Raw genomic sequence first — 16201 nt, forward strand, 5'->3', positions numbered from 1 at the left:
TCTCTCTGTTTGTCTGTGTGTGTGTGTGCATCTGTGTGTGTGCGTCTGTTTGTCTGTGTGTGTGTCTGTCTGTCTCTCTGTGCCTCTGTGTGTATCTCTGTCTGTGTGTGTGTGCGTCTGTGTGTCTCTGTGTGTGTGTGCATCTGTGTGTGTGTGTGTGTGTGTGTGTATGTGTGTATGTGTGTGTGTGTCTGTGTGTGTGTGTGTGTGTCTGTGTGTGTGCATCTGTGTGTGTGTGTGTGCGTCTGTTTGTCTGTGTGTATCTCTGTCTGTGTGTGCGTCTGTGTGTGTGTGTGTGTGTGTGTGTGTGTGTGTGCGCGCGCGTCTGCTTCAGCGTCCTTATCTCCAGTGAACCAATCGTGACCCTGAACCTCAACTTGAAGCTGAACCTGAGGTGCTGTTGGATCCAGGTGACTCCTCCCACCTGTACAGGTACAGTTTACACTTCATTTATAGATCACATGTCTGAGACTTAAAGCTGAGTGTTTAGCTCAGGTAACAGGATCTATTTTTCAATTCCTGTTATCAGCTTAATATAGGAGCTAATCAACTAATGACCAAACATGACCAGGTTATCTCGAGGCCACGCCTTCTTCTCCTCCACAGGTAACCCATCCCTCATCTCTGTCTGTGTCACAGGAAAATACCGTACCGTCAGCTGAGCAGAAGCTTTTTTTGTGGTGACAACGCAAGTGTGCTGCATCAGGCTCCTCCCACTGGTGACATCGCAGCTGTGTGGATATAAAGAGCGATGAGCGGCAGAGGGACCTGCGCGTCATGTGGTGTCGAGGTTTCCTGCAGCAGACGGTCAGACATGTTTCCAGCAGGCAGGTCAGTGTGTGTGTTATGACATCCTATGAACCCAGACTGATAACTATTGATAATCTATTGATCGTGTCTTACTGTTTGTCGGACAACAGCAGGCTTCTTCACATGATGGAGGAAAAGTGAATAACTTGTCTTTCTCTCTCGTACCTGTCCGTCAGGCGGGCGTCATCTTCGATGTGGATGGCGTCCTGGTGCGTGGGTCCGCCGTGATCCCAGCTGCTCGGCGAGCTTTCAGGAAGCTCCTGGACAGTAACAACAACTTCCTTTTTCCCACTGTCTTCGTCACCAATGCAGGAAGCTGCCAGAGACACCACAAAGCCCAGCAGCTGTCTCACCTGCTGGACGTCCAGGTAGGAGGCTGCAGAACTTCCTGTTTTGATTCCAGCTGTGTAGGCGCCGTTTATCGATCGATTATTTAAGCTTTTTTGGACTCTTACGTATAATTTAACACAGTCAGCCTGTTTCCTCACCTCTCAGTGAGCCTCCTCCCTACCTGTGTGTGTGTCTCAGGTGATTCTGGTAAAGTTAATCTGTGCTCACCGTGTTCTCGCTGTGGAAGCTGTGACACGGCTGCATAAACACACTGAGGGCTTCTCCGTGTTCACGGGACTCTGTTGGGCTTTAATGTCATTAATTTATAACTTTAAGAGGTCCCATGACTCTAAATTCAACTCAGGAGGTGATGAAGAGGAGAGGAGGAAGATAGCCCTAACATCACATGACTGTCACATGGTGCGAAGGGTTGGCTCTGGTTGGTAGAGCTGCTGATACAAGTACCGATACTTTTACTCTTTAAAGGCAGCTGATGCAGGAGAGCAGAATCATCTATCTGCTAATTCTGAACACTTTTTACTGACCATTAAATTACTGTGACTTTGACTTTACACAGTAATGAGTTAACACAATAAAACACACCTTTCAGCTCTTATTTTGAAGAGCTGGATGTAACTGTTCCTGTCTCTGAGCAGCTCAGCTGACCCGTGTCACGACTCATGTGTGTTATTCTTGTTGTGAATGTTATGAATTTAACACCTTTAACCTCCGTTACAAATGAGCCCGTGTGGCTCAACACTGTGTAACATGATGTCAGACAGTGACATTTATTCAAATTAGTTCATTGTTTTGCCATGAACATTTTTAAGGCTGTTAGTGTTCACGTGCTAACATTAATGCGATTAACATTCATGTGGATCGCAGAACGGACAGACTTTGGATAAACTGACAGAGACATTTCAGGGACTTCGAGTCATTCTGCGCTCCAGATGGGTTACTTGTGTTAAAAATTTTAATTGCATTATGTTAACATTGACAGCCCTAAAATGTTTTAATTCATTGTGTTGTTGCTCATATCTGTGCTGTGATTGGACGCCAGGATTCATCCTGAATCCTCCTGACTTGAATGTAGAATCATGGGACCACTTCAAGTCTACAGCGCATCCGAGGGTCCATTTTTAAAGCATGGCTCACACTAAAGAACATCAGCGCGTCACTTTGTCTCGTGGAGGCGCCGTCAGTGGCTGGGTCCATCTTTTATCTACAGCTGTTCTTCGGACCACTCATGTCTCTCTCTGTCTGTAGATCACGCCGGAGCAGGTGGTCCTTTCCCACAGTCCTTTGCAGATGATGAAGAGTTTCCACGATAAATGCGTCCTTGTGTCTGGACAGGGGCCGGTGACACACATCGCCAACACGTATCCTCCTCAAAGTTCATCAGGGTCAGAAAACTGCAGACAGGACCTCATCCTGGTGCTCACAGAAAGATCACGAGGAGTTCCAGGAAGCAGGTTTAGCTGCAGCTCTGATTGCGCTAACCCTGAGATGAAGGAAACTTTTCTGTCCCAGAAATACTGTTAACCTCTACTCTGAGTCAGTTACCATGGTAACAGACTCCAAACTAACCTGCTGGCTGCCATGGTTTCTCTCTGACTCCTCCCCTCTGCTGCACCTGAACCAGCCAACTGACTCATTTCCTCATTCAAGTCAATTCTGTCCAAGCTCAGAGCAAACAATTAATCTGCAGATGTTTTTACAAAAACTATGATAATCAATCACACTGATGGATAAATGGATCTTATTTGAGTGAAGTTCAGGCTGAGATGACTTTAAAACTAAAGCTGAACTAAATGTGTTTAAAGTCACTGCAGACAGTCTGACTGTAATCGTGAAATGTAACCACTGAAAATCACCTGAGTCGGCCTCGGCAGGTCGACCCAGAACCAGATCAGCCAGAACATGGGCTCCGTGACGGATCAGCAAACCGAGTCCACTTGCACAGCAGGACGGATCGAAACAGATTTTTGATCAGGGATTCAGATCGGATTCGTCCCAGATGTTTTTTTTCAACTTTTTTTTAGCTTGAAGCTGATATTAGAGCGACATTATCAGCATTTTTATCCAGTTATGACAGAACTCAGGGAATTCTTTATTTTTACTGGAATTTTTGAAATAATGAAATGGTCGTTAACTGTAGCAAACAGTTTTTAATTAAAAACAGACTCGAGTGCAGATCCCTCTTGGACTTCAGATGAATAATTAGATTTAAAATCAGATCTAAAATTAGGATTCATGAGCACGGTGGCACGGTGGTTAGCACTGTTGCCGCACAGCAAGAAGGTCCTGAGTTCAATTCCACCATCAGCCCGGGGTCTTTCTGTGTGGAGTTTGCATGTTCTCCTCGTGTTTGCGTGGCTTCTCCCCGGGTACTCCGGCTTCCTCCCACAGTCCACAGACATGCAGTTAGGTTAATTGATCAATCTCCACTATCTAAATTGCCCATAGGTGTGAATGTGAGTGCGAATGGTTGTCTGTCTCTGTGTGTTGGCCCTGCGACAGACTGGCGACCTGTCCAGGGTGTACCCCACCTCTCGCCCTATGACAACTGGGATTGGCTCCAGCGCCCCCACAACACTGAAAAGGATAAGCGAATGGATGGATTCAAGTTGTGATAGCTGACATTATTAAAAATTACATCATTTCTGTCTGCATTGATGAAATCGGTGGTGCAAAGTGATTAAACTGATAAATGTCTTTGCATTCTTCGGTTCCCTGGATTAAAATCAAAGCGCTTTCTTGGCTTTCTTTCTCTACTTGCGCACATGCTTAACTCAGGCTCAACATGCTCAGAGTTGGCTGAACTAACTCTGATCAGCTGATCACCTCAGAGTTTGTTTTTAAACTCGGAGTTTGATGAACACAGTTCCTGGAATACCCCCCAGGTTAACCTTAATCCTGCTTGTTAATCTGATTTTAACAAATGTTTCCAAATATTTGTCTGGATGATGAGACACTGTGAGGTGTTTTTCACTCAGACAGATTTTTTTGATTGCGGGACTTTAATTGTCGGAACGTCTGAATGAAAAATCTGGGTGTTGCAATCCTGAATGGCTCTTCCAGTTTGGGTTTTCAGAGGGTGATGACCATGGAGCAGCTCTCAGAACACCACCCCCTGCTGGACATGGTGGACCACAGCAGGAATCCCACACTTCCTGTGAGTCCTGCAGACATTAAACTCAGAGCCATTTGTGCAAACAGTTTCTGATTGGTGAGAATGAGACTTCGTTCTACCTGGTAAATAGTGCTGATTTTTTTTTTTTTTTTTTTTTTTTTTAAAAAGCAAAAATGGCAGTAATCAGTAAGTTAAATTGCACTCCACATGCTCATTAGTGTTTCTTCTTCCAGAGTTATGTTTGTTCATTCCATCATCACTTTGTTTGTTTGTTTCAGTCATCTCCACCACAGAGTCTCCCCCAGATACAAGGTAAGACAGCCAACACACAGGAAGTGGAATGGCTTTTCTTCATCAGCTCCTTTTCTGACTTTCGGTGTTTCCATAGCGATCATCCTGTTTGGGGAGCCAGTCAGATGGGAGACCAATTTGCAGCTGCTGATTGACGTGCTTCTGACCAATGGCAGGCCAGAGTGTGGGTATGACACCCAGCTTTCACCACAGCTGCCAGTCTTAGCCTGCAACACGGACTTGCTGTGGATGGCTGAGGCCCCATCACCACGGTAACAACCACAGACTTACCACAGGTGCTAAAGTGGAGGCGTCCTGCTGATGGCTCTGACTGCTGCTGTGTTGCTGTAGGTTTGGCCATGGGATGTTCTTACTGTGTCTGGAGTCAGTCTACAGGAAGCTGACGGGTCGGGAACTGGAGTACAAGGCACTGCTGGGAAAACCCAGTCTGGTAACCTACCAGTATGCTGAGCAGGTGTTGCGACAGCAGAACTGCAACCGCAGGCTGAACACCATCTATGCCGTGGGGTAACCAATATCATCCATATCGAAATCTGTAACAAATAACAACAACACTGTAACCCCATCTGTAACAACATCACCATCTGTAACAACATCACTATCTATAACAACATCACTATCTGTAACAACATCACTATCTGTAACAACATCACCATCTGTAACAACATCACCATCTGTAACAACATCACTATCTGTAACAACATCACCATCTGTAACAACATCACCATCTGTAACAACATCACTATCTGTAACAACATCACCATCTGTAACAACATCACTATCTGTAACAACTCCATCTGTAACAACTCCATCTGTAACGACATTGGTAACGACTCCATCTGTAACAACATCACTATCTGTAACAACATCACTATCTGTAACAACATCACCATCTGTAACAACATCACCATCTGTAACAACATCACCATCTGTAACAACATCACCATCTGTAACAACATCACTATCTGTAACAACATCACTATCTGTAACAACATCACCATCTGTAACAACATCACCATCTGTAACAACATCACCATCTGTAACAACATCACCATCTGTAACAACATCACTATCTGTAACAACATCACCATCTGTAACAACATCACCATCTGTAACAACATCACCATCTGTAACAACTCCATCTGTAACAACTCCATCTGTAACGACATTGGTAACGACTCCATCTGTAACAACATCACCATCTGTAACAACATCACCATCTGTAACAACATCTATAATGACATCTGTAACAAAATCACCATCTGTAACAACATCTATATCAACATCACCATCTGTAACAACATCTATATCAACACCATTTGTAACAACTCCTATATCAACATCACCATCTGTAACAACTCCATCTAGAACATCACCATCTGTAACAACTCCATCTAGAACAACTCCATCTGTAACGACATCTATATCAACACCATCTGTAACAACTCCATCTAGAACAACATCTATATCAACACCATCTAGAACAACATCTGTATCAACACCATCTGTAACACCATCTGTAACAACTCCATCTAGAACAACTCCATCTGTAACGACATCTATATCAACACCATCTGTAACAACTCCATCTAGAACAACATCTATATCAACACCATCTAGAACAACATCTGTATCAACACCATCTGTAACACCATCTGTAACAACTCCATCTTTAACGACATTGGTAACGACTCCATCTGTAACACCATCTGCAACAACACCATCTATAACAACACCGTCTCTAGCCACACATCTGTAACTCCATCTATAACAACACCGTCTGTGACATCATCAGTAAAACATCATCTATAACAACATCTGCTGATAGCTCCTCCTCTATTTGATTGTCCTGTTATTGTGGCAGTTTCACTTTTCCAACTGAGAAATAAAGCAGTTCCTAATTGGGAATTGGTCAGATAAATAAAAAATAAAGTATAATTTAATCATGGCTTTGTTTGTAGTTGTGCTGGAAATTTCGTTTGATGTGTCAATCACATATTTTAATCATGTCATATTAGTAATAGTAACATCACTTTCTCACTTTAGTATAGCAAGCTCTTTCCTGACACCAGTTGTATGCATGCATGTAGAATGTTATCACTCACATGGTGGTGCAATTTAATTTAAGATTTTCCACAACAAAGTTTTGAATGCTTTTGAGTTTAATTAATTAATTATAGATTTTACACTGCATCTTGCAGCACACCAGCAATCACTTGATGGTGTGACCCAGCGTCACACTTTGGGAACCAGTATCTACTTTATTGGCTAATCCAACTGTCTTCTTGTTTCCTAGTGACAACCTAATGACGGACATCTATGGTGCTAACTTGTACAACCGTTACCTGGGTCAGCGGCATGCTGCTGTGACAACCACCACCAGGCTGGTTGCCCGGGGAATGGGAAGTGAGGTGATGGCAGAGGAGGAGCCAATGTCTGCAATTCAGTGCCACTCTATCCTGGTACGTACATCACCTTTGAGGTTTACATCTTTCTTTTTTTGAATGGTGGATGGTCATTAAAAAATGAATTTAAATAATGAGGTTGGAGTGCAAAGGCTGTGATTCTAGCATCTACATGGATGTTAAAAACATCCACAGTAATTATTTTATCTGAGCTGAGCACTAAATCAAATAAAAAGTCTGAGAAATCAGACAGAAACTCTGTGTAAGGTCCAGATGGAGGATAGATGATAATCAATAAGACTGGTTTCTGAGTTTTACAGCTGCGGTGGACAAGGCTAAGCATCAGGCTTTCAAATGAATTAAAAGTCTAAAGTTACACACCGATTCGATATTGATTTTAGGGACCTCAGATTGGCGTAACCGGGTGTCATTACTGCCGACATGAATTACGATTTTACTGAATTTACGTTTACCCTTACCCAGCAGTTTTAAATTTCCTTCAATGTCGCCTGCTCTGGCCCCTGGAAGACAATTGACTATGGTTGCCGGTGTCTCTAGCTTCACATGTCTGAGAACAGAATCACCAATTACCAGAGTTTGACCCCCGGCGGGTGTGTCACCGAGTGGGGAAAAACGGTTAGACACATGAACAGGTTGGTGGTGTACCTGGGGCTTCTGTTTAGGACTATGCTTCCTCCTCACCGTGACCCAGCCGCCCTCTTTCCCCAGCTGCTTGGGGTCTGCCGGGGAACAGCTAGCGGGGCCTACGCTATCTTCGGCTGCACCAGCTACAGGGGCCTGACTAGCTACGGGTGAATGAAGGGTGCGAAGCCGAGTCTCCAATTTAGCAGAGGTGACAAAAGTACAGACATTCTGCTTCCGGTGGCTCGTAGCACCGCATGGCCGCATAGAGAGTGACCTCCGGCACCAACCGTGTGTTTCCCCGGACTCGAGAGCTGTATTAGGGCTACATTGCCATTTTTCGACGCAAGAATGAGTGGGGATAAATCTAAAAAGGGAGGATACGGGCTACGAAACATTCTTGACTGTGAAATGGAGAAGGACGCCGCGGCTAGTGAGGCAAGCCTCTCATCGGGACAAGATGGCGACCGAGGTGAAGGTCTGGTTTGGCTTCGGGATGCTGTGAGTAGCGTACTGGTGGCTGAAATGGCTACATTGCGAACCAAATTGAAAAGTGACTTCAAAGCATTCGGTACGGAATTTCGGGAGGATATAAAGAAGCAAATGGCTGAACTCTCTAAGGAATTGAATCAAAGACTACACGAGATGGCGGATCAGGTAGAGGAGATGACTGGTCGGCTAAAGCACGTCGAGGACAACATGGCTGACTCGGAACGCTGGGACACTGTCAAAGGAGCTTGCAAAGAAAAGCGTCTGGACTTCTTTAAGTTGCTTGAAGACGTTTCACCTCTCATCCGAGAAGCTTCTTCAGTTCTAAGGTCAAATGGTGGAGAGTCCCAGATATAAACCTAGTGGGAGTGTCCCCCCACAGAGGGACAAAAGGACCCCCTGATGATCCTCTAATCGCCTGAGCCAAGGTGTGAAACTGGGCGTGGGTCCCAATCAGCCAGAGTTTCGGGTGTGTTCATTGTGAAACCTGGCCCCACCTTATCATGTGATTTCCTGAGGTCAGATGACCCAGGATGTGAGTGGGCGTTAAGGCGTCTGGGAAGGATCTCAAAACTGGATTATAGATGGCAGAGAGTTGGTGTCGTAAGCCCCGCCTCTGTTCAAAGATGGTCGCTCACAGTGGACATAGATGGCTTCTTTCACTCCTCTTTCAAACCATCTGTCCTCTCTGTCCAAAATGTGAACATTGGCATCCTCAAAGAGTGACCTTTGACCTTTAGATGCAGATGGACTGCTGAGTCTTGTCCTGTGGAGGTGGCTCTTCTGTGTTGTGCCATGCGCTTGTGAAGTGGCTGTTTGGTCTCTCCAATGTAGAGGTCTGGGCATTCCTCGCTGCACTGTACAGCAAACACCACATTGTTAAGTTTGTGTTTTGGCGTTTTGTCTTTTGGGTGAACCAGTTTCTGTCTGAGCGTGTTGCTGGGTCTGAAATACACCGGGATGTCGTGCTTGGAGAAAACTCTCCTGAGTTTCTCTGATACACCGGCTACATAGGGGATGACAATGTTGTTGCGTCTGTCCTCCCTCGCTGGTGTCTGGTCTTCTTTTCTGTGCCTCTTTGCTGACTTTAAGAACGCCCATTTAGGATAGCCGCACGTTTTGAGTGCTTCCTTTACATGTGTGTGTTCCTTCTTTTTCCCTTCAGGCTTAGAGGGAACATGTTCTGCCCGGTGGTGTAGGGTCCTGATTACTCCAAGTTTGTGTTCCAGAGGGTGATGGGAGTCAAAGAGGAGGTACTGGTCCGTGTGTGTGGGCTTCCGGTAAACTTCGATGTTGAGTTTGCCGTTCTCTTCAATGTGCACAGCGCAGTCCAGGAAAGGCAGACAGTCGTCCTTTGTGTCTTCCCTGGTGAACTTGATGTTTTTATCCACAGCGTTAATGTGCGCAGTGAAGGATTCCACTTCTTGTGTCTTGATTTTGACCCAGGTGTCGTCCACATATCTGTACCAGTGGCTGGGTACTCTTCCTTTGAAAGAGCCAAGAGCCTTCCTTTCCACTTCCTCCATGTAAAGGTTGGCTACAATAGGTGACACGGGGGAGCCCATGGCACAGCCATGTTTTTGTCTGTAAAAGCCTTCGTTGTACTTGAAATATGTAGTGGTGAGGCAGAGGTCTAACAGTGTGCAGATCTGATCGGGTGTGAAGTTGGTCCTGTCCTCCAAGGAGCTGTCTTCTTGTAGTCGTTTTCTGATAGTCTCCACGGCCTCCTTGGTGGGTATGCAAGTGAAGAGAGAGACTACATCAAAGGACACCATGGTTTCATCTGGATCCAGGGTAAGTTTCTGGACCTTGTCGGTGAAGTCGGTGGAGTTCTTGATGTGGTGTGGGGTGTTCCCCACGAGAGGAGCAAGGATGGTAGCAAGGTGTTTAGCAATGTTGTAAGTGGCTGAGTTTATGCTACTGACTATGGGTCTGAGTGGGACAGCTTCCTTGTGGATTTTAGGAAGTCCGTAAATGCAGGGTATGGCATCCCCTGGGTAAAGGCGGTGATATGCAAGGCGGTCAGTGATTTTGTCCTTTTCAAGGTCCTGAATGCAAGCTATAACTTTCTTTTTGTAGCTGCTCTGTGGGGGGAAACTCCCACTAGGTTTATATCTGGGACTCTCCACCATTTGACATTAGAACTGAAGAAGCTTCTCGGATGAGAGGTGAAACGTCTTCAAGCAACTTAAAGAAGTCCAGACGCTTTTCTTTGCAAGCTCCTTTGACTACGATGACCTGGATGACTGAGAACCTTCACAGACAACGCTGGGACATTGGTGTTAGGGATACACTTGTGCAGCTGTTGGAAAATCAACAGGCGCTTCAGGAAAAGGTGTCCGATATGGAGGGCCGCGCTAGGCGCAAAAACATCCGGATCTACGGTGTACCGGAAAACTCGGAGGGCTCGTCGGTGACTACCTTTGTTGAAAATCTGATCAAAGAACACCTAGGCGAAGATTTCGGCCCGGACCGTGCTCTCGGCATTGAGCGCGCACACCGCGCGTTGGGACCAAAACCACCCCCGAACGCCCCACCACACTCAATAATAGTGCGCTTCCTCCGGTTCTCCGTTAAAGAAGAGATTCTCCGCACGGCATGGAACAAAGGGGTACATATCCAAAACAAACGGGTGTATTTCGATCATGACTACTCCCTGGAAGTGCAGAAAAGGAGACGGGAATATATCCCAGTTAAGAAGGCTTTGAAGGACAACGGGATCCGTTTCCAGACACCACTAAGTAAGATGCGAGTGTTTTATGCGTATTATATAGGCAATGTCCTATATAATACCGCGACCCAAGCTGCCGAGGATTTAAGAAAGCGGGGAATAGCCGTGGGTAAGATCACTTTGGGGAACCAAACCAACAGGATGACAGAGGACACTTCCTACTTCCTTGGGAAACGCAGACAGCACACTGCGGGGGCGGCTTCCAGCAGCACGTGTGGGAAAAACTCCAAGCATTCCGGAGGGAGCAAGAAAAAGTGCCAGCAGACGAGTGAACAGCTGATGGCGGGACAACGGTGAGATAGCTGGCGGTAGAGTTTTGATAATCTAACCGCAGGAACACTGACTTTCGTATCCTTCAGAATTCATATTTCTTTAGGTTGGTGCCTACGGACATGGTTAGAGAACCACCACGTTATGTCTAGTAGCGATAAGAGACTGTTTTTGCTTATTCTTTGCCCTTTTTTGGCTTTTTTGTCGGTCACTCCCCTCTTGTCGGATGAGGAGCCCCACCCTGTGGCCAGTCCCCTCAATGTCAAAGGACACTCTTATATCCTTTGTATTGGAAGCTCTTGTTAATGTTTGGTGTGTTTGCTGTTCAGTGAGTTCTGGTTGTGATGTTCTGAGGTCTGGGTTGATTATGTTGTATTCCACATCTCCACTTGATGGCTTATAATTTCTATAAAATGCTGTCACTAAATGTAAATGGCCTGAATAGCCCTATTAAAAGAAGCAAATTAATTGCCAAATTGAAAAAGGAGACAGTAGATTTGGCATATTGGCAAGAAACTCATCTAGATAATGCAGAACATGAGAAATTAAAAAAGATGGGTTTCAGACATACATTCTATTCATCGTATAGGGCCGGGAAAAAACGAGGAGTAGCTATCCTTCTCTCAAATAAAATAAAATTTGAACATATATCTACTATAAGTGATAAGGAAGGTCGGTTTGTTTTAGTAAAAGGTAGAATAGAGAATAAGGCGGTCACACTATTAAATGTCTATGCAACCCCCGGGAAGCAACGCAAGCTTCTTTAAGAAGATATTTGATTTGATCTCTAAGGAAACGGTGGGAACTCTTATTTGTGCAGGAGATTTTAATTTACTGTTAAATCCCAGATTAGACTCAAATAATAGGGACAGGAAAAGCACGTCTGGAGGGAAACGGGTTAAAGGAATGTTAACGGAATTAGGGCTTATTGACGTGTGGCGATCTATCCATGGGTCAGCGTCAGGATTCACTTTTTACTCTGCTCGACACTCAGTGTATTCGAGGATAGATTACTGTTTTATGTTTAATAGGGATTTACACAGGATAAAAGATTGCAGAATAGCTACATTTATGACATGTATTGTTATTAGTAAAGGAGGCCAAGGAGTGATTAAATGTCTGACACAAGGAGCAGGAAAGTGCAGGATGAACAGGTGAAGAGGCCCTGCTGCTAGCGACTCGGCTGCAAGCTAAGCGTAGCTAAGCTAAGCTAAGTTAGTGAATCCCTAAAGACAGTGAGTGAATACTGTGACTGTAATTAGTGGGTGAATCAACACAGAGTGCTCTTTGGATAAAGCATGTGACGATCACACCATAAGATAAGTCATTATCTAAAACTAAACAGGCTAAACAAAAACATCTGTGAACTGTAACAGGAACAGGAAGTGATACTGTATTGCAGAGAGAGCCAACACCAAGTCAGTAAATCAGGGCTATTAAGCCTAATTTTGATTTTGAGCATCAGCGATTTAGTCCTTCAAAATAAAAGCACATCTGAGGACATCTGAGTTCAAAATAATAAGAGTGCAAAAATGCTTATCTTCCCATGTACCTGTCCTCAGGTGTGCACAGGTGTCTACAATCCCCGTTTCCCACTGCCTAGTGACCAGAATAGCAGCATCATGGAGACGGTGTTTCACGGTCACAGAGACCTGGTACCGGAGCCTGACCTGATGGAGCCGAGTTACATGGTGGAGGACGTGGAGGCTGCTGTGGACCTGCTGCTGCAGCAGGAGGGCTCTGACCTCTGACCTTCACAACGGGAAACCTGCACCTGGTTCTCATCAACATACTCCTCTGCCTTTAATCAGAGCTGGTGCTAAATTAGATTGCCTGGAGGGACACACTCTCTCCTACTCTGATTGGTTGTTTCGTTGGAAAAAGTCCTGATCATCAGTGTGTTGAATAAAGTTTAGAAATCTCTGAATTGTGTTTTTATTTGGATATTTTTTGGCAGATATCATCACGTATCCTGAGGGGAGAATGACAGAAAGAGAGCAGCTTTATCTACATTTGTATCCGAGTACAGACACAGACAGGCTTCTGCTCTCACTGGCAGCCTGTCACGGTCAGCCACCAAAAGCTGCGAGGAGCAGATCACAGACACATGCTTCATCCACAAACATTCCAGACATACATAAGTACTAATAACTTTCTACATTCATGGGTCAGAATAAAGCTTTTATAATAACGTGAGATGTCTATTAGTCTTTGAATCTGTAAATGTAGAGCTGTGGAGCTTAGAGACGTGTTTGTTTCATTTAAACTCAGTCTTATCGAGTTTGAATGTTGTTGATAATCTCTCTGTGCTCCGTAGGAAAGACAAGATGATCTTGTAAATATGAAGATTCGTGTTCTGCAGTTTGGTGTGAAGGCCAACAAACTGTGTGGTTCCACTGTAACCTTGGTTCTCTGAGTGACAGACAGTCTCTCCACTCCGTTACATATTGCACCTGTACAGATAGCTTTTGTGCCTTTTGGCAGCAAAGCAGGGTTGGAGCTCACTAAGCACACATATGCACTACCAAGTGGACATCAATCGCTGGTTTCACTTCTGCACAGAGGTTTTATATGCAAGCTGTGGGGCATGGCCGGGCTACCCATAGCGTGTTAAAGAAGTATCCACACGTGTGTGTCAATACTGCAAATTTTGTTATTGGTCGGATACCAAGTAAATACAGGACCAGTGTTACCTATAGAAACGCTTTTAATCCTTCAGGAAGCCTGTCGGAGAGAACAGTGTGTCCTGATTTATAAGATAATTCATCATCAATCATTTTAAACATCATTAAATCACTGTAACTTGTACTTTCCACAAAAACAACATAACACAATAAAACACAGCTTTCAGCTTTTATTTAGGAGAGCTGAATGTAAACATGCCTGTCTCTAATGTGGCTGTAAATAAAACAGGCACCACAGAAAGGTTCAGACATGTTTCACAGCATGTTTGACAGATATTTGTTCTTTAAAAAAAGATTTCACACAGTTCAGAGGGCGCTGATTAACAATAACGTGAAATTACAATCTGATATTGTAGCAGAAAGACTGAAGTCGTGTTTGGATACCATTAGAGATGACCGTCAGTCTTTATGCAAGGAACACATGTAAGTACCAAAGTCAGGTTGATTCTGGATGTGACGGATCAGAACTGAAAACAGGTTTATGTTCTTTATTGATATATTTGAAGCCTTTGATTCTGTAAACCACAAATTCTTAATCGATGTTTTGGACTACATTTTGGTCAGTACTTCAAAAAAGCATTAAAACATTTTATAATAATGGTAATATTTGGGTTAAACTTTGGTGGAAACCACTCGGAGAGTTCCCATTTCTCAGGCGTTAAACACGGAGGTCCTGCTGAACGTACGGTTACGGTGTAACCTTGGTTCTCTTAACCCTCTGGGGTCCAGGGTCAGGCACGTGCAGAGGGGGGGGGTGGAAGGGGCTTGAGCACCCGCCCCTTTAAACGTCTCTGCACGGCCCTGTCCAGGGTATACAGTGGGGCAAAAAAGTATTTAGTCAGCCACCGATTGTGCAAGTTCCCCCACTTAAAATGATGACAGAGGTCAGTAATTTGCACCAGAGGTACACTTCAACTGTGAGAGACAGAATGTGAAAAAAAAATCCATGAATTCACATGGTAGGATTTGTAAAGAATTTATTCGTAAATCAGGGTGGAAAATAAGTATTTGGTCACCTCAAACAAGGAAAATCTCTGGCTCTCACAGACCTGTAACGTCTTCTGTAAGAAGCTTTTCTGTCCCCCACTCGTTACCTGTATGAATGGCACCTGTTTGAACTCATCATCTGTATAAAAGACACCTGTCCACAGCCTCAAACAGTCAGACTCCAAACTCCGCCATGGCCAAGACCAAAGAGCTTTCGAAGGACACCAGGAAAAGTATTGTAGACCTGCACCAGACTGGGAAGAGTGAATCTACAATAGGCAAGCAGCTTGGTGTGAAAAAATCAACTGTGGGAGCAATCATCAGAAAATGGAAGACATACAAGACCACTGATAATCTCCCTCGATCTGGGGCTCCACGCAAGATCTCATCCCGTGGGGTCAAAATGATCATGAGAACGGTGAGCAAAGATCCCAGAACCACACGGGGGGACCTGGTGAATGACCTGCAGAGAGCTGGGACCAAAGTAACAAAGGTCACCATCAGTAACACACTACAACGGCAGGGAATCAAATCCCGCAGTGCCAGACGTGTTCCGCTGCTGAAGCCAGTGCATGTCCAGGCCCGTCTGAAGTTTGCCAGAGAGCACATGGATGATACAGCAGAGGATTGGGAGAATGTCATGTGGTCAGATGAAACCAAAGTAGAACTTTTTGGTATAAACTCAACTCGTCGTGTTTGGAGGAAGAAGAATACTGAGTTGCATCCCAAGAACACCATACCTACTGTGAAGCATGGGGGTGGAAACATCATGCTATGGGGCTGTTTTTCTGCCAAGGGGACAGGACGACTGATCCGTGTTAAGGACAGAATGAATGGGGCCATGTATCGTGAGATTTTGAGCCAAAACCTCCTTCCATCAGTGAGAACTTTGAAGATGAAACGAGGCTGGGTCTTCCAACATGACAATGATCCAAAACACACCGCCCGGGCAACAAAGGAGTGGCTCCGTAAGAAGCATTTGAAAGTCCTGGAGTGGCCTAGCCAGTCTCCAGACCTCAACCCCATAGAAAATCTGTGGCGGGAGTTGAAAGTCCGTGTTGCTCGGCGACAGCCCCAAAACATCACTGCTCTCGAGAAGATCTGCATGGAGGAATGGGCCAAAATACCAGCTACTGTGTGTGCAAACCTGGTAAAGACCTATAGTAAACGTTTGACCTCTGTTATTGCCAACAAAGGTTATGTTACAAAGTATTGAGTTGTATTTTTGTTATTGACCAAATACTTATTTTCCACCCTGATTTACCAATAAATTCTTTACAAATCCTACCATGTGGATTCATGGATTTTTTTTCACATTCTGTCTCTCACAGTTGAAGTGTACCTCTGGTGCAAATTACTGACCTCTGTCATCATTTTAAGTGGGGGAACTTGCACAATCGGTGGCTGA

General features: G+C 44.8%; 1 protein-coding gene across 1 annotated transcript; it reads left to right on the top strand.

Annotated features, from left to right (window-relative positions):
* Positions 1–64: 64 nt before the first annotated feature.
* On the top strand, positions 65–13063 carry LOC147331465 (haloacid dehalogenase-like hydrolase domain-containing 5). The gene is made up of 10 exons (XM_086293784.1): positions 65–432; positions 640–831; positions 987–1178; positions 2407–2519; positions 4222–4315; positions 4552–4585; positions 4662–4836; positions 4916–5092; positions 6882–7047; positions 12685–13063. The coding sequence occupies exons 2-10, from the start codon at positions 778–780 to the stop codon at positions 12871–12873; spliced, it is 1194 nt and encodes a 397-aa protein (XP_086149910.1). The 5' UTR covers positions 65–432; positions 640–777; the 3' UTR covers positions 12874–13063.
* Positions 13064–16201: the final 3138 nt, after the last annotated feature.

This window comes from Aulonocara sp. 'chitande type north' Nkhata Bay, linkage group LG5, assembly GCF_057382095.1.
Source record: "Aulonocara sp. 'chitande type north' Nkhata Bay isolate Kocher_YH1m ecotype deep benthic linkage group LG5, A_spYH_male_GT1.1, whole genome shotgun sequence".
Lineage (NCBI taxonomy): Eukaryota > Metazoa > Chordata > Actinopteri > Cichliformes > Cichlidae > Aulonocara > Aulonocara sp. 'chitande type north' Nkhata Bay.

Coding starts and splice junctions, on each gene's coding strand:
- LOC147331465 (XM_086293784.1), top strand. CDS start 778: ATGTGGTGTCGAGGTTTCCTGCAGCAGACGGTCAGACATGTTTCCAGC. Junction 832..986: donor GACATGTTTCCAGCAGGCAG/GTCAGTGTGTGT, acceptor CCTGTCCGTCAG/GCGGGCGTCATCTTCGATGT. Junction 4,586..4,661: donor GAGTCTCCCCCAGATACAAG/GTAAGACAGCCA, acceptor GTGTTTCCATAG/CGATCATCCTGTTTGGGGAG.